Genomic DNA, 22,416 nt, shown 5'->3' on the forward strand with positions numbered 1-22,416 from the left:
TCCCTCTGTCTTCCTGACTGTAGTAACTAGATCACCTCTCTGTCTTCCTGACTGTAGTAACTAGATCACCTCTCTGTCTTCCTGACTGTAGTAACTAGATCACCTCTCTGTCTTCCTGACTATAGTAACTAGATCACCTCTCTGTCTTCCTGACTGTAGTAACTAGATCACCTCTCTGTCTTCCTGACTGTAGTAACTAGATCACCACTGTCTTCCTGACTGTATTATCTAGATCCCCTCTCAGTCTTCCTGACTGTAGTAACTAGATCACCTCTCTGTCTTCCTGACTGTAGTAACTAGATCACCTCTCTGTCTTCCTGACTATAGTAACTAGATCCCCTCTCTGTCTTCCTGACTGTAGTAACTAGATCACCTCTCTGTCTTCCTGACTATAGTAACTAGATCACCTCTCTGTCTTCCTGACTATAGTAACTAGATCACCTCTCTGTCTTCCTGACTGTAGTAACTAGATCACCTCTCTGTCTTCCTGACTGTAGTAACTAGATCACCTCTCTGTCTTCCTGACTGTAGTAACTAGATCACCACTCTGTCTTCCTGACTGTATTATCTAGATCCCCTCTCTGTCTTCCTGACTGTAGTAACTAGATCCCCTCTCTGTCTTCCTGACTGTAGTAACTAGATCACCTCTCTGTCTTCCTGACTATAGTAACTAGATCCCCTCTCTGTCTTCCTGACTGTAGTAACTAGATCACCTCTCTGTCTTCCTGACTGTAGTAACTAGATCACCTCTCTGTCTTCCTGACTGTAGTAACTAGATCACCTCTGTCTTCCTGACTGTAGTAACTAGATCACCACTCTGTCTTCCTGACTGTAGTAACTAGATCACCTCTCTGTCTTCCTGACTATAGTAACTAGATCCCCTCTCTGTCTTCCTGACTGTAGTAACTAGATCACCTCTCTGTCTTCCTGACTATAGTAACTAGATCACCTCTCTGTCTTCCTGACTATAGTAACTAGATCACCTCTCTGTCTTCCTGACTGTAGTAACTAGATCACCTCTCTGTCTTCCTGACTGTAGTAACTAGATCACCTCTCTGTCTTCCTGACTGTATTATACTAATTATGTTTCTACTGAGTGTACAAAAAACAACACCTTCCTAATATTGAGTTGCACCGCCCCCCCCCTTAGACTCAGAACAGTCTCAATTCGTTGGGTCATGGACTCTACAAGGTGTTGAAAGGGTTCCATAGGGATGCTGGCCCATGTTGACTCTACAAGGTGTTGAAAGGGTTCCACAGGGATGCTGGCCCCATGTTGACTCTACAAGGTGTCGAAAGCGTTCCACAGGGATGCTGGCCCATGTTGACTCTACAAGGTGTTGAAAGGTTCCACAGGGATGCTGGCCCATGTTGACTCTACAAGGTGTTGAAAGCGTTCCACAGGGATGCTGGCCCATGTTGACTTTAATGCTTTCCACAGTTGTGTCCAGTTGGCTGGATGTCCTTTGGGTGGTGGACCATTCTTGATACACACAGGAAACGGTTAAGCGTGAAAAACCCAGCAGCCTTGGAGTTCTTGACACAAACCAGTGCGCCTGGCACCTACTACAATACCCTGTTCAAAGGAACTTAAAATACACTATATATACAAAAGTATGTGGACACCCCTTCAAATTAGTGGATTCAGCCGTTTCAGACACCCGTTGCTGACAGGTCTATAAAACTGATCACAGCCATGAAATCTCCATAGACAAACATTGGCAGTAGAATGGCCAGTACTGAAGAGCTCATTGATTTTCAACGTGGCACCGTCATAGGATGCCACCTTTCCAATTAGTCAGTTTGTCAAACTACTGCCCTTCTAGAGTTGCCCTGGTCAACTGTAAGTTGCTGTTATTGTGAAGTTGGAAACGTCTAGGAGCAACAACGGCTCAGCTGCGTTGTGTCCAGTTGGCTGATGTCCTTTGGGTGGTGGACCATTCTTGATACACACAGGAAACAGTTGAGTGTGAAAACCCAGCAGCGTTGGAGTTCTTGACACAAACCGATGTGCCTGGTAGACTACCATCCCCCGTTCAAATCACTGAAATCTGTTGTCTTGCTCACTCACCCACTGAATGGCAACACAATCCATGTCTCAATTGTCTCATGGCTCCAAAATCATTATTTAACCCGTCTCCTCTCCTTCATCTTTAACCCGTCTCCTCTCCTTCATCTTTAACCCGTCTCCTCCCCTTCATCTTTAACCCGTCTCCTCCTTCATCTTTAACCCGTCTCCTCTGCTTCATCTTTAACCCGTCTCCTCTCCTTCATCTTTAACCCGTCTCCTCTCCTTCATCTTTAAACCGTCTCCTCTCCTTCATCTTTAACCTGCTCCTCTCCTTCATCTACACTGATGGAAGTGGATTTAGAAAGTGACACCAATAAGGGGTCAAAGCTTCCAGCTGTCAGTCTGTCATGGAAGTAGGTGTTCATAATGTTCTGTCCACTCAGTGTCTGACAGGATGTTTATTTATGTAATGATGTTAGTCATTTAGCAGACGCTCTTATTCAGAGCGATTTACAGGAGCAATTAGGGTTAAGTGCCTTGATTAAGGGCACACCGGCAGGGGATTCGGACTCTTAACCACTAGGTTACCTGCCACCCTATGCGTTCAATGTCAATGTTTGACTTGTTTGTGTATCAGCAAATTGACCTCGTCTCATTGCAACACTGCGTCCATGTTGCATCACACAGGAGTTTTCAAAGAACCTTTAGTCAAGGTGAGCTTCTCACCCACTCAGTCTGTCTTACCAGACTTCCTGGTCTAACGTATTAACTTCATACTCTTATTGACCGTTGAAAAGATTCAGTGGAACTCACAGGGAGGGTTGGGGCATGACTTTCAAACTTCCAAAATAATTTATTTTATTTGACTTTTTTTAATTAGAACATTCAAATGTACAACAGAAAGGTTACAATTTTAAGACATTAAAGTGACAGTTCAGCCATTTGAATATATTTAGATATTTGTTTCCTTACCTACAAAGCAGTCTATGGATAAGGACTCAGAGTGTCTGCAAGACCTCACTCAAGGAACATTTACCCTGCAACCTGCCTCCCCTCAAGATTCATGTAACATTTACCCTGCCCCCCACACAAGGAACATTCATGACAAACATCAACCTGCCTCCAGGTCAAGATTCATGACAAACATCAACCTGCCTCCAGGTCAAGATTCATGACAAACATCAAACTGCCTCCAGGTCAAGATTCATGACAAACATCAACCTGCCTCCAGGTCAAGATTCATGACAAACATCAACCTGCGACTGGAAGAGGCAACATAAAATCAATAATGAAATTGTTTTCACAATTAACAAGCCTTTTCTTGTTTCAAGTATGTTTTATTATGACAAGTACAATATATCCTTGTATACTTGTACAACTACTGAGCGTATGTCCATATATAATTGTACAATTTGTTATTCAACATAAAAACATACAACATATTATCACATTGGTGTTTTAACAGTGTTATTGGATATTGTTAGAGTTTAAATGTTTAAACAGAGGATCCATCTAAAACAGTATAAAACAAGATGATAAACAGAGGATCCATCTAAAACAGTATAAAACAAGATGATAAACAGAGGATCCATCTAAAACAGTATAAAACAAGATGATAAACAGAGGATCCATCTAAAACAGTATAAAACAAGATGATAAACAGAGGATCCATCTAAAACAGTATAAAACAAGATGATAAACAGAGGATCCATCTAAAAGAGTATAAAACAAGATGATAAACAGAGGATCCATCTAAAACAGTATAAAACAAGATGATAAACAGAGGATCCATCTAAAACAGTATAAAACAAGATGATAAACAGATCCAAAAAACAGTATAAAACAAGATGATAAACAGAGGATCCATCTAAAACAGTATAAAACAAGATGATAAACAGAGGATCCATCTAAAACAGTATAAAACAAGATGATAAACAGAGGATCCATCTAAAACAGTATAAAACAAGATGATAAACAGAGGATCCATCTAAAACAGTATAAAACAAGATGATAAACAGAGGATCCATCTAAAACAGTATAAAACAAGATGATAAACAGAGGATCCATCTAAAACAGTATAAAACAAGATGATAAACAGAGGATCCATCTAAAACAGTATAAAACAAGATGATAAACAGAGGATCCATCTAAAACAGTATAAAACAAGATGATAAACAGAGGATCCATCTAAAACAGTATAAAACAAGATGATAAACAGAGGATCCATCTAAAACAGTATAAAACAAGTGCAGTATGTTCTGAGAATGTTACTTTAACGTCAACTCATAACGTCACACTATAACTTCATGGGAGTCTGTGGAAAGACTGCATGTTGTTTTGGGTGGATTGAGTGACGTCTTCATCAACATTTGCAGAATATTCCTGTAATATTTTCACCTCTTGTCAGACGCCAACAGTCTAGTCGGCTGCAGACATTCATAAGGAGTTCTAGTAGTTTATTTGCAGGTATTAAAAGTAATACATACATTGTAATTCCTTGTTGGAGCTCTCTCACATATAGGACAGTACATACCAGAGGAGGCTGGTGACGGGAGGACGGCTCATAATAATGTCTGGAATAGAGTGAATGAAATGGAACACATGGAAACCACGTGTTTGATACCATTCCACTTATTCCCTCCAGCCATTACAAGCCTGTCCTCCCCAATTAAGGTCCCACCAACCTCCTGTGGTACAAACACAAACAGTAAAATATATCATAAAAATGCAAAGTGGTAAAAGATCAGAAAAGGAACCAAAAGGTTCAGTCATGTTCTAATAGTCTGATGAAAACAGTTTAGGTTGATGATTTAACAGGCAGATAGAACTGGGATAGAAGCTGTTCTAGAACCTGTGGTCCAGAAACTGATTTAACAGGCAGATAGAACTGGGATAGAAGCTGTTCTAGAACCTGTGGTCCAGAAACTGATTTAACAGGCAGATAGAACTGGGATAGAAGCTGTTCTAGAACCTGTGGTCCAGAAACTGATTTAACAGGCAGATAGAACTGGGATAGAAGCTGTTCTAGAACCTGTGGTCCAGAAACTGATTTAACAGGCAGATAGAACTGGGATAGAAGCTGTTCTAGAACCTGTGGTCCAGAAACTGATTTAACAGGCAGATAGAACTGGGATAGAAGCTGTTCTAGAACCTGTGGTCCAGAAACTGATTTAACAGGCAGATAGAACTGGGATAGAAGCTGTTCTAGAACCTGTGATCCAGAAACTGATTTAACAGGCAGATAGAACTGGGATAGAAGCTGTTCTAGAACCTGTGGTCCAGAAACTGATTTAACAGGCAGATAGAACTGGGATAGAAGCTGTTCTAGAACCTGTGGTCCAGAAACTGATTTAACAGGCAGATAGAACTGGGATAGAAGCTGTTCTAGAACCTGTGGTCCAGAAACTGATTTAACAGGCAGATAGAACTGGGATAGAAGCTGTTCTAGAACCTGTGGTCCAGAAACTGATTTAACAGGCAGATAGAACTGGGATAGAAGCTGTTCTAGAACCTGTGGTCCAGAAACTGATTTAAAAGGCAAATAGAACTGGGATAGAAGCTGTTCTAGAACATGGGATCCAGTGTGTGTGTATATGTGTGTGTCCAGTGTGAATGTGTGTGTACAGTGTGTGTGTCCAGTGTGTGTGTCCAGTGTGTGTGTGTGTGTGTGTGTGTGTCCAGTGCGTCCAGTGCGTGTTTGTGTATGTCCACTCTGTGTGTGTGTGTGTTATGCCTTAAAGATAGAAGGGCCCATTGGTGAAAATGTTTGTGTGTCCAGTGTAAGTGTGTGTGTCCAGTGTGTGTTTGTGTGTGCGGTGTGAGTGTGTGTCCTGTGTGTGTGTTCAGTGTGTGAGTGTGTGGACAGTGTCAGTGTGTGTGTGTGTGTGTGTGTGTGTGTGTGTGTGTGTGTGTGTGTGTGTGTGTGTGTGTGTGTGTGTGTGAGTCGCCATCATCATAATCCGAATGTGTCAAGTTATTATTTACTGAAACTGTTGTTTGTCCAGTGTATGTTTGGATAGAGGGATATATAGGTGAATGTGATCAGGTGGGTCAGTGTGTGTGTGTGTTTGTCCAGTTTGTGTGTCAGGTGATTATTGACACTGAGGAGTCATCACCCCAAACCCTAATCCCTGGATAGAGGGGCTCAGTGAATGTGGAGGTGAATGTGATCAGGTGGGTCAGTGTGTCAGAGGAGGCTCTATAGAAGGACAGAGTGCCGGCTGGCCAGTCCAGATACACTCCTACTCTGTAGGGGCTGGAGGGGCGGACGTCTATGGTAGTCCGATTTTTATTGTGCCAGGCATAGTAACGGTTGTCAGTGCAGACCAAACTCCAGGACTTGCCATTCCATCCAAGACCACAGTCATTACCCCCTTCTCTCCTGCTGATTCCTTTATATGTCACTACTATACCAGCCCCTCTCCCACTCCTCTCTACCTCCCAGTAACAGCGCCCAGTCAGACCCTCTCTACACATCACCTGTTCACAGTTCTCAAATCTCTCTGGGTGATCAGGATACGGCTGCTTCTTTCTCCTACATGTCACCTTTCTGTTCTCCTCAGACAGAGAGAGGAGTCTGTTTACTGTGTTTGGGTCCAGTGTGAGATCACAGACATCTGATGGATGAAACCAGACACAATATTAGAAATCATCATCATTCACATTAGAATGTTAACTCACTTTTCACTCATTCATTTAATGTAGATGTTTCTAGGTATCAGAAGGAGAAGTTAAGGTAACGTGAGACTTGTTGAATGATCAGATGTTATACTGTATGGTAATATAAAACACACTTATTCCAATTCACACACGCACACACACACACACACACACACACACACACACACACACACACACACACACACACGCAGACACACACACACAGTCAAAGCAACTCTTTGTAAACGTTGGTGTCCCTGATTTCTGCTTCTGTAGAACTACAGCTGATATTTAATATGACCAAGTAAGTAATGATGGTGGTATTTGACTTTTACTTAACTTGAATTAAGACTTAGTCATATTCTTCACAGCAGTCAACACTCACATTTTCTAAGTCCAGGTTTCATTCTGTTCTCTCCACCATGTTCCACACTGTAGCGGTAAGCAGAAGAACAGACAGTCATTGAGGGATACACACACACACACACACTCACACACGGTCAGCAAATAACTAAGAATGGTTGTCTGTGTGTGTTTCCAGTGTGTGTGTGTCCAGTGTGTGTGTGTGTCTCCAGATTGTATGCACAGTGTGTGTCCATTGTGTGTGTCCAGTGTGTGTGTGTGTGTCCTGTGTGTGTGTGTGTGTGTATATGTCCAGCGTTCATTCAGTGGGTGTCCAGCATGTGTGTGTGTGTGTGTGTGTGTCTAGTATGTGTGTGTGTGTGTCCAGTATGTGTGTGTCCAGTGTTTGTGTGTGTGACACACACTGGGCACAGACACACTGGAAACACTGAACATACACACACACACACACACACACACACACACACACACACACACACACACACACACACACACACACACACACACACAGTCAGCATATAACTTTGTCCAAGTGGTGGTAATAATGTTTGTCTTAACCAGCCTGATAAGTCCAACATGTCTGATATGGACATTGACATAAACCCTCTACATACTTGAGTTTCTCCAGTCTGCAGTGTGGATCCTCCAGTCCAGCAGAGAGCAGTCTGACTCCTGAGTCTCCTGGGTGATTGTAGCTCAGGTCCAGCTCTCTCAGGTGTGAGGGGTTTGACCTCAGAGCTGAGACCAGAGAAGCACAGCCTTCCTCTGTGACTAGACAGCCTGACAGCCTGCAAAGAGTCAAATCATATTAAAATCACACTGATATTCTTTGGTGGTGAAAAGAGTGACAGTATATTTTTTCAACATATTCAGATATATCAGTGTCCTGAATCCTTCCATATCTATTCATAAATGCATGTATCATTATTAGACATGACAAAAAATCTTAAGTACTGCTTGTAGAGAGAAAAATGTACAAATATTTGAGCAGACTGATCAGACCCGTTTAAAGCAGTATCAGTCAGAAGACAGACAGGCTTCATCTTTATGTCTAAGTGATGAGATAACACGTTTCTAAATACTGCTAAATGAGTCCTGATGAATAATATAAAATCATGTATCAATCATGAAAAATTGTGAGAGTTACAGAGGCTACAACAAAACATGCTAACCTCTCACCATTACCAATAACAGAGGCTACAACAAAACATGCTAACCTCTCACCATTACCAATAACAGAGGCTACAACAAAACATGCTAACCTCTCACCATTACCAATAACAGAGGCTACAACAAAACATGCTAACCTCTCACCATTACCAATAACAGAGGCTACAACAAAACATGCTAACCTCTCACCATTACCAATAACAGAGGCTACAACAAAACATGCTAACAACAAAACATGCTAACCTCTCACCATTACCAATAACAGAGGCTACAGAGGCTACAACAAAACATGCTAACCTCTCACCATTACCAATAACAGAGGCTACAACAAAACATGCTAACCTCTCACCATTACCAATACCAGAGGCTACAACAAAACATGCTAACCTATCACCATTACCAATAACATAGGCTACAACAAAACATGCTAACCTATCACCATTACCAATAACATAGGCTACAACAAAACATGCTAACCTCTCACCATTACCAATAACAGAGGCTACAACAAAACATGCTAACCTCTCAACATTACCAATAATAGAGACTACAACAAAACATGCTGACCACTCACCATTACCAATAACGGAGGCTACAACAAAACATGCTATCCTCTCACCATTAACCTCAAATAAAAGGTGACATTCTGTATTCCTAATTTGAAACATTCTATCTCAAATCCAAAATGCTGTCCAAACACATATGGTGTGGACTATGTGTGTCTGGAAAACACAGGTGGATCTGGTGAACAGTTATCACTTGTTGACCAACTACAGGAATACTGACCTCAGAGTCTCCAGTTTACAGTGGGGATTCCCCAGTCCAGCAGAGAGCAGCTTCACTCCTGAATCCTTCAGGTCATTGTTACTCAGGTCCAGCTCTCTCAGGTGTGAGGGGTTTGACTTCAGAGCTGAGACCAGAGAAGCACAGCCTTCCTCTGTGACTCCACAGCCTGACAGCCTGACAAAGAGATCATCATAACTTCACAAACACACTGTTCATTTAACACCAGTAGTGTATAAGGACAATGGCAGAAGCATTTGGTTTATTCTCCCAAACAACATATAGATTTTATTTCACCTTTATAGGTAGGCAAGGTAGGCAAGTAGAGAACAAGTTCTCATTTACAATTGCGACCTGGCCAAGATAAAGCAAAGCAGTTCGACACATACAACGACACAGAGTTACACATGGAGTAAAACAAACATACAGTCAATAATACAGTATAAACAAGTCTATATACGATGTGAGCAAATGAGGTGAGAAGGGAGGTAAAGGCAAAAAAGGCCATGGTGGCAAAGTAAATACAATATAGCAAGTAAAACACTGGAATGGTAGTTTTGCAATGGAAGAATGTGCAAAGTAGAAATAAAAATAATGGGGTGCAAAGGAGCAAAATAAATAAATGAATTAAATACAGTTGGGAAAGAGGTAGTTGTTTGGGCTAAATTATAGGTGGGCTATGTACAGGTGCAGTAATCTATGAGCTGCTCTGACAGTTGGTGCTTATTAAAGCTAGTGAGGGAGATAAGTGTTTCCAGTTTCAGATATTTTTGTAGTTCGTTCCAGTCATTGACAGCAGAGAACTGGAAGGAGAGGCAGCCAAAGAAAGAATTGGTTTTGGGGGTGACTAGAGAGATATACCTGCTGGAGCGTGTGCTACAGGTGGGAGATGCTATGGTGACCAGCGAGCTGAGATAAGGGGGGACTTTACCTAGCAGGGTCTTGTAGATGACATGGAGCCAGTGGGTTTGGCGACGAGTATGAAGCGAGAGCGTACAGGTCGCAATGGTGGGTAGTATATGGGGCTTTGGTGACAAAACGGATTGCACTGTGATAGACTGCATCCAATTTGTTGAGTAGGGTATTGGAGGCTATTTTGTAAATGACATCGCCAAAGTCGAGGATTGGTAGGATGGTCAGTTTTACAAGGGTATGTTTGGCAGCATGAGTGAAGGATGCTTTGTTGCAAAATAGGAAGCCAATTCTAGATTTAACTTTGGATTGGAGATGTTTGATATGGGTCTGGAAGGAGAGTTTACAGTCTAACCAGACACCTAAGTATTTGTAGTTGTCCACGTATTCTAAGTCAGAGCCGTCCAGAGTAGTGATGTTGGACAGGCGGGTAGGTGCAGGTAGCGATCGGTTGAAGAGCATGCATTTAGTTTTACTTGTATTTAAGAGCAATTGGAGGCCACGGAAGGAGACTTGTATGGCATTGAAGCTTGCCTGGAGGGTTGTTAACACAGTGTCCAAAGAAGGGCCAGAAGTATACAGAATGGTGTCGTCTGCGTAGAGGTGGATCAGAGACTCACCAGCAACAAGAACGACCTCATTGATATATACAGAGAAGAGAGTCGGTCCAAGAATTGAACCCTGTGGCACCCCCATAGAGACTGCCAGAGGTCCGGACAGCAGACCCTCCGATTTGACACACTGAACTCTATCAGAGAAGTAGTTGGTGAACCAGTCGAGGCAATCATTTGAGAAACCAAGGCTGTCGAGTCTGCCGATGAGGATGTGGTGATTGACAGAGTCGAAAGCCTTGGCCAGATCAATGAATACGGCTGCACAGTAATGTTTCTTATCGATGGCGGTTAAGATATCGTTTAGGACCTTGAGCGTGGCTGAGGTGCACCCATGATCAGCTCTGAAACCAGATTGCATAGCAGAGAAGGTATGGTGAGATTCAAATGGTCGGTAATCTGTTTGTTGAATTGGCTTTCGAAGACCTTAGAAAGGCATGGTAGGATAGATAGAGGTCTGTAGCAGTTTGGGTCAAGAGTGTACCCCCTTTGAAGAGGGGGATGACCGCAGCTGCTTTCCAATCTTTGGGAATCTCAGACGACACAAAAGAGAGGTTGAACAGGCTAGTAATAGGGGTGGCAACAATTTCGGCAGATCATTTTAGAAAGAAAGGGTCCAGATTGTCTAGCCCGGCTGATTTGTAGGGGTCCAGATTTTGCAGCTCTTTCAGAACATCAGCTGAACGGATTTGGGAGAAGGAGAAATGGGGAAGGCTTGGGCGAGTTGCTGTTGGGGGTGCAGTGCAGTTGACCGGGGTAGGAGTAGCCAGGTGGAAAGCATGGCCAGCCGTAGAAAAATGCTTATTGAAATTCTCAATTATGGTGGATTTATCAGTGGTGACAGTGTTTCCTATCTTCAGTGCAGTGGGCAGCTGGGAGGAGGTGTTCTTATTCTCCATGGACTTTACAGTGTCCCAGAACTTTTTTGAGTTAGTGTTGCAGGAAGCAAATTTCTGCTTGAAAAAGCTAGCCTTGGCTTTTCTAACTGCCTGTGTATAATGGTTTCTAGCTTCCTGAACAGCTGCATATCACGGGGCTGTTCGATGCTAATGCAGAACGCCATAGGATGTTTTTGTGTTGGTTAAGGGCAGTCAGGTCTGGGGAGAACCAAGGGCTATATCTGTTCCTGGTTCTAAATTTCTGGAATGGGGCATGTTTATTTAAGATGGTTAGGAAGGCAGTTTAAAAAAATATCCAAGCATCCTCTACTGACGGGATGAGATCAATATCCTTCCAGGATACCCCGGCCAGGTCGATTAGAAAGGCCTGCTCGCTGTAGTGTTTCAGGGAGTGTTTTACAGTGATGAGTGGAGGTCGTTTGACCGCTGACCCATTACGGATGCAGGCAATGAGGCAGTGATCGCTGAAATCTTGGTTGAAGACAGCAGAGGTGTATTTAGAGGGCAAGTTGGTTAGGATGATATCTATGAGGGTGCCCGTGTTTAAGGCTTTGGGGAGGTACCTGGTAGGTTCATTGATAATTTGTGTGAGGTTGAGGGCATCAAGTTTAGATTGTAGGATGGCTGGGGTGTTAAGCATGTTCCAGTTTAGGTCACCTAGCAGCACAAGCTCTGAAGATAAATGGGGGGAAATCAGTTCACATATGGTGTCCAGAGCACAGCTGGGGGCAGAGGGTGGTCTATGGCAGGCGGCAACGGTGACAGACTTGTTTATAGAGAGGTGGATTTTTAAAAGTAGAAGTTCAAATTGTTTGGGTACAGACCTGGATAGTAGGACAGAACTCTGCAGGCTATCTTTGCAGTAGATTGCAACACCGCCCCCTTTGGCAGTTCTATCTTGTCTGAAAATGTTGTAGTTTGGCATTAAAATTTCAGAATTTTTGGTGGTCTTCCTAAGCCAGGATTCAGACACAGCTAGAACATCCGGGTTGGCAGAGTGTGCTAAAGCAGTGAATAGAACAAACTTAGGGAGGAGGCTTCTAATGTTAACATGCATGAAACCAAGGCTATTACGGTTACAGAAGTCGTCAAAAGAGAGCGCCTGGGGAATAGGAGTGGAGCTAGGCACTGCAGGGCCTGGATTCATCTCTACATCGCCAGAGGAACATAGGAGGAGTAGAATAAGGGTGCGGCTAAAAGCAATAAGAATTGGTCGTCTAGAACGTCTGGAACAGAGAGTAAAAGGAGGTTTCTGGGGGCGATAAAATAGCATCAAGGTATAATGTACAGACCAAGGTATGGTAGGATGTGAATACAGTGGAGGTAAACCTAGGTAATGAGTGATGAAGAGAGAGATATTGTCTCTAGAAACATCATTGAAACCAGGAGATGTCATAGATTCATCTTCCATCTCCTAGAATTGTGTGGTCATAATGTTATACTAATGTAAAAATCTATGCATTTATTCAATGTGTTATTCAATATAATATTATATAAATATTATAATACATACGTTTCTCTAAACTGAATATTTCTTCCTGATGAATAATGTCATTTTATTTACTCACAGAACAGCTCGGGAGGCTTTGACCACTGGCAGCAGCCTCAGAAGACCTTCCTCTGATCTGGAGTATTTCTTCAGGTCAAACACAACCAGCTCCTTTTCTGAAGTCAGCAACACAAAGACCAGAGCTGACCACTGTGCAGGTGACAGTTTGAACTTAGAGAGACTTCCTGATCTCAGGTATCTTTGGATCTCCTCCACTAGAGAATGGTCATTCAGTTCATTCAGACAGTGGAACAGATTGATGCTCCTCTCTGGAGAGGGATTCTCCCTGATCTTCTCCTTGATGTACTTGATTGTTTCTTCATGGCTCTGTGGGCTGCTTCTTGTCTTTGTCGGTAGACCTCGTAAGTGCTTCTGATTGGACTCCAGTGAGAGGCCCAGAAGGAAGCGAAGGAAAAGGTCCAGGTTTCCCGTCTCACTTTGTAAGGCTTTATCGACAGCACCCTTGTAGAAAGCAATTTCAGGCTCGTCGTTTGTTTGCAGTTTGTCCATTAGATTCTCATTGTTGTTGATGAATGAGAGGAACACATATACAGCAGCCAGAAACTCCTGAATGCTCAGATGTACGAAGCAGTACACCTTGTCCTGGTACAGCACACATTCCTCTTTAAAGAGTTGTGTGCACAATCCTGAGTACACTGAGGCTTCATTGACATCAATGCCAGACTCTTTCAGGTCTTCTTCATAGAAAATCAGATTGCCCTTCAAAAGCTGTTGAAAAGCCAGTTTTCCCAGTGACAGAATGCTCTCTTTATTCCGGTGTGGACCTGTCTCTTCATTCCCAAGATACTTTTCATTCTTCTGTTTGGTATGAAACTCCACAAGGTGTGTGTACATCTCAGTCAGAGTCTTGGGCATCTCTTCTCTCTTATGTTTCAGCATGTGTTCAAGGACTGTTGCAGAAATCCAACAGAAGACTGGAATGTGGCACATGATGTGGAGGCTCCTTGATGTCTTTATGTGTGAGATGATTCTGCTGGCCAGGTCCTCATCACTGAATCTCTTCCTGAAGTACTCCTCCTTCTGTGGTTCATTGAACCCTCGTACCTCTGTCACCTGGTCAACACATTCTGAAGGGATCTTATTGGCTGCTGCAGGTCGGGTAGTTATCCAGAGGAGAGCAGAGGGAAGCAGATTTCCCCTGATGAGATTTGTCAGCAGAACATCCACTGAGGTTGACTCTGTGACGTCACAACAGATTTTGTTCTTCTGGAAGTCTAGGGGCAGTCGGCACTCATCCAGACCATCAAAGATGAACAGAACGTTGTACTTGTCGAAGTTGGAGATTGATTGTTTGGTTTCCATTGAGAAGTGATTGAGAAGTTCAATGAAAGTGTGTTTGTCCCCTTTCTTCAAATTCAGCTCCCGAAAAGGGAATGAAAATACAAATTGGACATCCTGATTTGCTTTTCCTTCAGCCCAGTCCAGAATGAACTTCTGCACAGAGACTGTTTTTCCAATGCCAGCGACTCCCTTTGTCAGCACAGTTCTGATAGGTTTGTCTTGTCCCGTTAAGGGTTTGAAGATGTCATTACATTTTATTGCAGTCTCTGGTCTTGCTTTTTTCCTGTTTGTTGTCTCAATCTGTCTCAGCTCATGTTCATTATTGACCTCTCCTGTTCCACCCTCTGTGATGTAGAGCTCTGTGTAGATATTATTGAGAAGTGTTGGGTTTCCTTGTTTAGCGATCCCCTCAAATACACATTGAAACTTCTTCTTTAGATTAGATTTGAGTTCAAGTTGGCAAATCACAGCGAGCTCATCTGAATCTAGAAATAACACAGAGGATATTAATATTACGTCTGTTTTAATGTCTACAGTATTGTAGGACTGTTATAAAGTTTTCAATTATAATAATTTATTATCTTAACTGACTGTATAAATCTGTAAAAGTTTTTATAATGCTTTACAGACTGGTGTGACTGATTATATTATTATTGGTATTATTGATGGTATTATTAATGTTCTCTCTCTCTCTAAATGAATCACCAAAACACATCCCTGCTGCTACTTGATGGAGTCACTAGGTGTTGTGTTCAGACTAGAGGTCGACCGATTAACCGGAATGGCCGATTTCAAGTTTTCATAACAATCGGAAATTAGAATTTTTGGCACCGATTTTGACGATTTTATTATTATTATTATTTTTACACCTTTATTTAACTAGACAAATCAGTTAAGAACACATTCTTAATTTCAATGACGGCCTAGGAACGGTGGGTTAACTGCCTCGTTCGGGGCAGAATGACAGATTTTCACCTGGTCAGCTCGGGATCCAATCTTGCAACCTTCAGGTTAACTAGTCCAACGCAATAACGACCTGCCTGCCTCTCGTTGCACTCCACAAGGAGACTGCCTGTTACGCAAATGCAGTAAGCCAAGGTAAGTTGCTAGCTAGCATTAAACATATCTTGTAAAAAACAATCAATCATAATCACTAGTTAACTACACATGGTTGATGATATTACTAGATATTATCTAGCGTGTCCTGCTAGATAATATATATAATCTGACTGAGCATACAAGCATACAAGTATCAAGCATTGCGCTGTTTATGACTTCAAGCCAATCAAATCAAATCATCAAATCAAATGTTATTTGTCACATATACATGGTTAGCAGATGTTAATGCGAGTGTAGTGAAATGCTTGTGCTTCTAGTTCCGACAATGCAGTAATAACCAAAAAGTAATCTAACTAACAATTCCAAAACTACTGTCTTATACACACAAGTGTAAGGGGATAAATAATATGAATGAGTGATGGTACAGAGCAGCATAGGCAAGATACAGTAGATGTTATCGAGTACAGTATATACATATGAGATGAGTATGTAAACAAAGTGGCATAGTTAAAGTGGCTAGTGATACATGTATTACATAAAGATGCAGTAAATGATATAGAGTACAGTATATACGTATACGTATGAGATGAATAATGTAGGGTATGTAAACATTATATTAGGTAGCATTGTTTAAAGTGGCTAGTGATATATTTTACATCATTTCCCATCAATTCCCATTATTAAAGTGGCTGGAGTTGAGTCAGTGTGTTGGCAGTGTGTTGTTAGCAACTCCCGAGATCAACTCCCGAGATGAGGCTGGTGTAACCGAAGTGAAATGGCTAGCTAGTTAGCGCACGCTAATAGCGTTTCAAACGTCACTCGCTTTGAGCCTTGGAGTGGTTGTTTCCCTTGCTCTGCATGGGAAACGCTGCTTCGAGGGTGGCTGTTGCCGTTGTGTTCCTGGTTCGAGCCCAGGGAGGAGCGAGGAGAAGGACGGAAGCTATACTGTTACACTGGCAATACTAAAGTGCCTATAAGAACATCCAATAGTCAAAGGTTAATGAAATACAAATGGTATAGAGGGAAATAGTCCTATAATAACTACAACCTAAAACTTCTTACCTGGGAATATTGAAGACTCATGTTAAAAGGAACCACCAGCTTTCATATGTTCTCATGTTCTGAGCAAGGAACTTAAACGTTATCTTTCTTACATAGCACATATTGCACTTTTACTCTCTTCTCCAACACTTTGTTTATGCATTATTTAAACCAAATTGAACATGTATCATTATCTATTTGAGGATAAATGTATTTTATTGATGTATTATATTAAGTTAAAATAAGTGTTCATTCAGTAAGTTGTAATTGTCATTATTAAAAATACATTTATTTTGTATTTTTTAATATCATATCGGTATCTGCATTGAAAAATCATAATCGGTCGACCTCTAGTTAAGGCTGCTACAATATCATTGAGTTACACAGCTAATTTAGCTGTACTTTAGCTACAGCTTTTAAATGTTATAAAACATCATTCAACATGAGGCAGACAGATCTTACATTTCTCCAGTGTGTCAGCAAGCTCCTTCTGGTTCATTTTCCTCAGGATGTGCAGTGTGATCTTCAGAGCCCCCTCTCTGGCACTGCTCTCCTGCTTCTCATCTTCAGCATCCACCACTTCCTTATCCTGCTTCTGACTCTCAAAGCCGTCTGGGAGTTCTGGACTAAGAATCCTCTTGAACATCTTCAGCTCGTTCTTCACAAATGTTATTATATTATCTTCAAGCATCTGAAATAAATTAAGTAAATAAGTTAAGCAAGAGAATAAATGCTTTCTCATTAACACATTAATGAATGATTGACAGATCAACTTTACTTGAGGTAAACAAAAACAAATGTAAATAACAGGACCACATACACTAAATATGGAGTCCAGGTCTGTTTGATGACTCTGGGAAGACTGACCACTGAGAATCTCTGACTCTGATCTCTCCTGTTGGTTTCTGTGGACAAAACATGAGACATATACACACACACACACACACACAAAGAGACAGGGAGACAGACACACACACACACACACACACACACACACACACACACACACACACACACACACACACACACAGGGAGGGAATGTTGCGTTTGTTTAATATTGTTTTAGGACTATGAAAATGGACAAAATGATTAGCCTATGGATTATGAAAACAACAAAAATAAATGGGAAAATGGAAGAGGAGAAATGACTAGAGACAGTGTTGTTTAACTCACTGACCATGACCCATGAGTTCTTCTTACCTTTGTTCAGTAGAAAAATCTCCCTCTCTAAACTGTATAGGTTGACTCATAGACCAGTCACTCTTCATGGACACACAGCTGGGAACAGGGGAGGCTGGTCTCTCCTGCTTGATTGGACTTCAACACAACAGAGACAAACATTAAATCTCTCATCTACTCTGAGCTCAGATGGGGAAACATAAGAAGAGTTTCATTCCAAAAAGCTATATATCCATTTTCAGAAATGTTTGTAGATTAGCTTTTATTGTTTAAAGAAGTTATGTTTATGTTAAGTTATGTTTTTTTGCTAAATGAGGAGATGGCACGTGGGTACCTGCTTATATAAACCAATGAGGAGATGGCACGTGGGTACCTGCCTCTATAAACCAATGAGGAGATGGCACGTGGGTACCTGCTTCTATATACCAATGAGGAGATGGCATGTGGGTACCTGCTTCTATAAACCAATGAGGAGATGGCACGTGGGTACCTGCTTCTATAAACCAATGGGAGATGCAGCACGAACTGTGTCACAAATAGAACTGACTTCTAGACGCTCGTTGGCGCGGGCGAGCAGTGTGTCATTTTGAATAACGAATTGTATTTTGCGACGCGAGTGTTGAAGTCATTCCTGACGAAAGGCTGGTGTCGTTACTCTGCCTTCTCCGGGGGCATGTTGAGGTAAATTAACTAACCGGGAGGGTTGAATTATGTAATTTATTGGAAGGGCTGGAAGAGGCACTCTTTTTGTCTTTTCTATTCTGAGGTTGTTTACTGTCAGATATTAACATTATTTCATTTATCATGTGATTTTTCTCTGTGGTTTTCTCTTTTACTCTGTGATTAGATACCTGGTATATACTATAGATACCTGGTATATACCAGGAGTACTTACTCTGTAACTAGATACCTGGTATATACCAGGAACAGAGTAGCCTAGTGGTTAGAGCGTTGGACTAGTAACCGGAAGGTTGCAACTGACTTGCCTAGTTAAATAAAGGTAAAAATAAAAATAAAATAAAAAACTCTGTGCCTAGATACCTGGTATATATCAGGAGTATTTACTCTGTGGTTAGATACCTGGTATATACCAGGAGTATTTACTCTGTGATTAGAAACCTGGTATATACCAGGAGTATTTATACTGTGTTTAGATACCTGGTATATAGCAGGAGTATTTACTCTGTGCCTAGATACCTGGTATATACCAGGAGTATTTACTCTGTGATTAGATACCTGGTATGTACCAGGAGTATTTACTCTGTGCCTAGATACCTGGTATATAACAGGAGTATTTACTCTGATTAGATACCTGGTATATACCAGGAGTATTTACTCTGTGCCTAGATACCTGGTATATAACAGGAGTATTTACTCTGTGTTTAGATACCTGGTATATAACAGGAGTATTTACTCTGTGTTGAAGAAATGTCTCCCTTGTTGCATGTAATTGGCAGTATCATAGAGTGGAGTCTTCATGGACAGACTGCTGTCTCTCTGTGAATACATACCTGGTATATACTATAGATACCTGGTATGTACCATGAGTACTACTTACCCTGTAAATGCAGAAAAGTCTCCATCTTCGCAATCATAGAAATGGTCCATAGACCCGTCACTCTTCACGGACAGACAGCTGGGTGAGTCTGGTCTCTCCTGATGGATTGGGCTTCAACACAACAGAAACAGACCTTCAGTCTCTAGTCTAATGTAGACTAAAGATGATGATGTCATGTCACTGATACCAGGTCAGAGACAACATATGTAGTTAATAAAACATGCCAAGAGATTTATGTCTGTCCCCACAGTGGCCCCACATTGTCCCCACAGTGCATTCCTGAAAATCCTAAAGGCTTAAGATCAGTAGTTTCCAGCCTGGTGCATTTTTCAGGGGTTCCGCATTTTATGATATATATTTTTATTAAAATACAACATAGTAAATGTTGGGAATTAACTAAGCAATTGAAGGGTTTCATTCCAAAACACTATATCTCTATTTTCAGAAAAATTGGTCAATTAACTTTTATTATTTATAGAAATTATGAAAAAGATTGGTGTTTTTCCACTATCTAATCACGGCATGGGGTTGTTCAATGAGAGACATGTATTATATATATATATATATTGTTTGATGGTTTCATTTCAGAGAGACAAATAATCATGCTTTTTTCTTAAATGCTACATATCTGCCTCACTCTCAGAGAAATCAGTAGAACTGCTAGGTTTTACACAGTAATAATATATATCTGCCTCACTCTCAGAGAAATCAGTAGTACTGCTAGGTTTTACACAGTAATAATATATATCTGCCTCACTCTCAGAGAAATCAGTAGTACTGCTAAGTTTTACACAGTAATAATATATATTTGCCTCACTCTCAGAGTAATCAGTCGTTCAGTCAAATGTAACAAATAACTGCATTTTTAGTAAAGAACTGTACAAATGATTCACGTGTGACATGAATATTAAAATATTTAAAAACAATTATTCAATACAGGAATATGACACCAGTATGTAATAGTATTAACGTTACAATTGAAACGTAATCTAACACCACCCGGAGAACAGCTGATTGTGTTCTCATATATTTTTTTGCCCTTCCAAATGACTTTATACGCAGAAGATCGAATCACGTGGTTTATCCGCCTCTGATTGGGAACCATACCAGGCCAACATAGAAATATAATCACCTAGATGACCCACCCTAGTCACACCCCGACCTAACGAACATAGAGAATAAAAAGCTCTCTATGGTCAGGGTGTGACAGTACTCCCCCCCAAAGGTGCGGATTCCGACCGCAAAATCTGACTCAATAGGGGAGGGTCCGGGTGGGCATCTACCTTCAGGGGCGGCTCCGGTGCGGGGCGAAGTACCCACTCTGCTCGTGGATTCGTCATCTTCAATGGCGGCTCTGGTGCGTGGATCGTCACCAGAGGCTCCGGACCGGGAACTGTCGCCGGAAGCTCTGGACTGTGGAGCGCACTGGAGGCCTGATGCGTGGGCGGGTACAGGTGGCCCCAGGCTGGTGACGCACACCTCAGGGTGAGCAGGTACAGGACGTACCTAACTGAGAAGGCACACTTGAGGGAGAGTGTGAGGAACAGGAACAGAACGTACCGTACCGGGCCGTAGAGGCGCACTGGAGACACGGTGCGTAGAACCGGCACACATTTTACCGGAACGATGACACTCTTCACACGGTGAGTACGAGGAAGAGGCACAGGACGTACTGGGCTGGGAAGGTGTACTGGAGACCTGGTGCGTATAGCCAGCATCAACTGTACCGGAACGATGACACTCTTCACACGGTGAGTACGAGGAAGAGGCACAGGACGTACTGGGCTGGGAAGGTGTACTGGAGACCTGGTGCGTATAGCCAGCATCAACTGTACCGGAACGATGACACTCTTCACACGGTGAGTACGAGGAAGAGGCACAGGACGTACTGGGCTGGGAAGGTGTACTGGAGACCTGGTGCGTATAGCCAGCATCAATTGTACCGGAACTTTAACACACTTCTCAGGATGAGTATGGAGAGCTGACTCAGGTGGCTTTAAATCGATAACACGCTCCTTAGGGCAAATGTTGTGCATCCTCCACCAATTCAATAACTCTCATTTCTCCTCCACATTCTCCCTCAACTCACTGACAGTCTCTGGTTCACTCCCCAACTTTCGCCACCCACTCCTCGCTCAATCTGTCCCAATATTCCTCCTCGGTCTCTGACTCACCCCTTAGCGTCGCCGGCCACTCCGTGTGCCGCCCCCCCAAAGAAAAAAAAATTGGGGCTGTCTTTTGGGCTTGAGTTGTGGCCGCGAACACTGGCATCGTCGCTGTCCATCCCTCGCTGCCTCCGCCTGCTTCCATGGCAGGCTTCTGTCTCCTGTCTCCTGCCATAATCTCGTCCCATGTCCAGGATGTCCTCCACTCCTGGCTTTCCTCCTGGGCCCGCTGCTTGGTCCGTTGTTGGTACTGTCACTATCTTTATAATGAGTGGACCAAGATGCAGTGTGGTATGGTTCCATCCTCTTTATTATGAAGTGAAACTCAAAGAAAACAATAAATGCAAAACAAAACGTGAAGCTATAATAATGCTCACAGGCAACTATACATAGTCAAGATCCCACAAAGCACAAAGGGAAAAATGGCTGGCTAAATATGATCCCCAATCAGAGACAACGATAAACAGCTGCCTCTGATTGGGACTCATACCAGAAATATAATCACTTTTCATTTTAAATACATTTTGTAAAGAATTCTTAAAACATAAGTCCACTTTGACATTATGGGGTGTTGTGTGTAGGCCAGTGACCCCAAAACATCTGAATTAATCCATTTAAATTCAGGATTTAACACAACAAAATGTGTAAAAAGTCAAGGGGTGTGAATACTTTCTGGAAGTATTGGGGAATAATCAGAATTGGTTGGTAACATAGGTAAGATGTTTTATATTCATCAAATGTTTGTAAGTTACTTCTCATCAGAATGTTATTTTTGTATAATACTGTGGCGGGGTTGCAGGATCTGTTCTATGTCAGACTAAGTTGCTTGGGCCGGAGAGAGGGGAGAGTCAAGCGTGTATCTCTTGGCTCCACAATGTCTGTCAGTTTGTCTCTGTGATCTTGTCATGATAGGATGGATTTGATATATGCCTGTTGATATGGAGGATTGGTTTATGGTTCTGAGTTTGAGAAAATAACATAGTTTAGGAGACAAAGCTGAACGATAAATTATGCCTATGCTGTCTGGCTATGTGTGTCTTTTGATCTCAGCTGCAATGTGTAAGGGACTCTCAGAGAATTCATTGATAGACACTGAATTGATCTGAGAGTCACAGGGTTGTGATAGAGCTCATATAATTAAAGATGGACTTTGTG

The 22,416-nt window shown here is 42.0% G+C and overlaps 1 protein-coding gene across 1 annotated transcript in view; it reads right to left on the reverse strand.

The window, feature by feature from the left end:
* Positions 1-22,416, reverse strand: part of LOC135568540 (uncharacterized) — a 61,160-nt gene that overhangs the window by 34,909 nt on the left and 3,835 nt on the right. Inside the window, exons 3-11 of the mRNA XM_065015336.1 lie at positions 19,097-19,207; positions 17,560-17,676; positions 17,180-17,264; positions 16,822-17,050; positions 12,977-14,744; positions 8,990-9,163; positions 7,648-7,821; positions 7,056-7,102; positions 6,098-6,627 (exon numbers count right to left, since the gene is read on the reverse strand). Of these exons, the coding sequence (XP_064871408.1) occupies positions 6,098-6,627; positions 7,056-7,102; positions 7,648-7,821; positions 8,990-9,163; positions 12,977-14,744; positions 16,822-17,050; positions 17,180-17,264; positions 17,560-17,676; positions 19,097-19,207 (3,235 nt within the window). The remainder of the gene's footprint in view (positions 1-6,097; positions 6,628-7,055; positions 7,103-7,647; positions 7,822-8,989; positions 9,164-12,976; positions 14,745-16,821; positions 17,051-17,179; positions 17,265-17,559; positions 17,677-19,096; positions 19,208-22,416) is intronic.

The sequence above is a fragment of the Oncorhynchus nerka genome, unplaced genomic scaffold, assembly GCF_034236695.1.
Source record: "Oncorhynchus nerka isolate Pitt River unplaced genomic scaffold, Oner_Uvic_2.0 unplaced_scaffold_1503, whole genome shotgun sequence".
NCBI classification, from domain to species: domain Eukaryota; kingdom Metazoa; phylum Chordata; class Actinopteri; order Salmoniformes; family Salmonidae; genus Oncorhynchus; species Oncorhynchus nerka.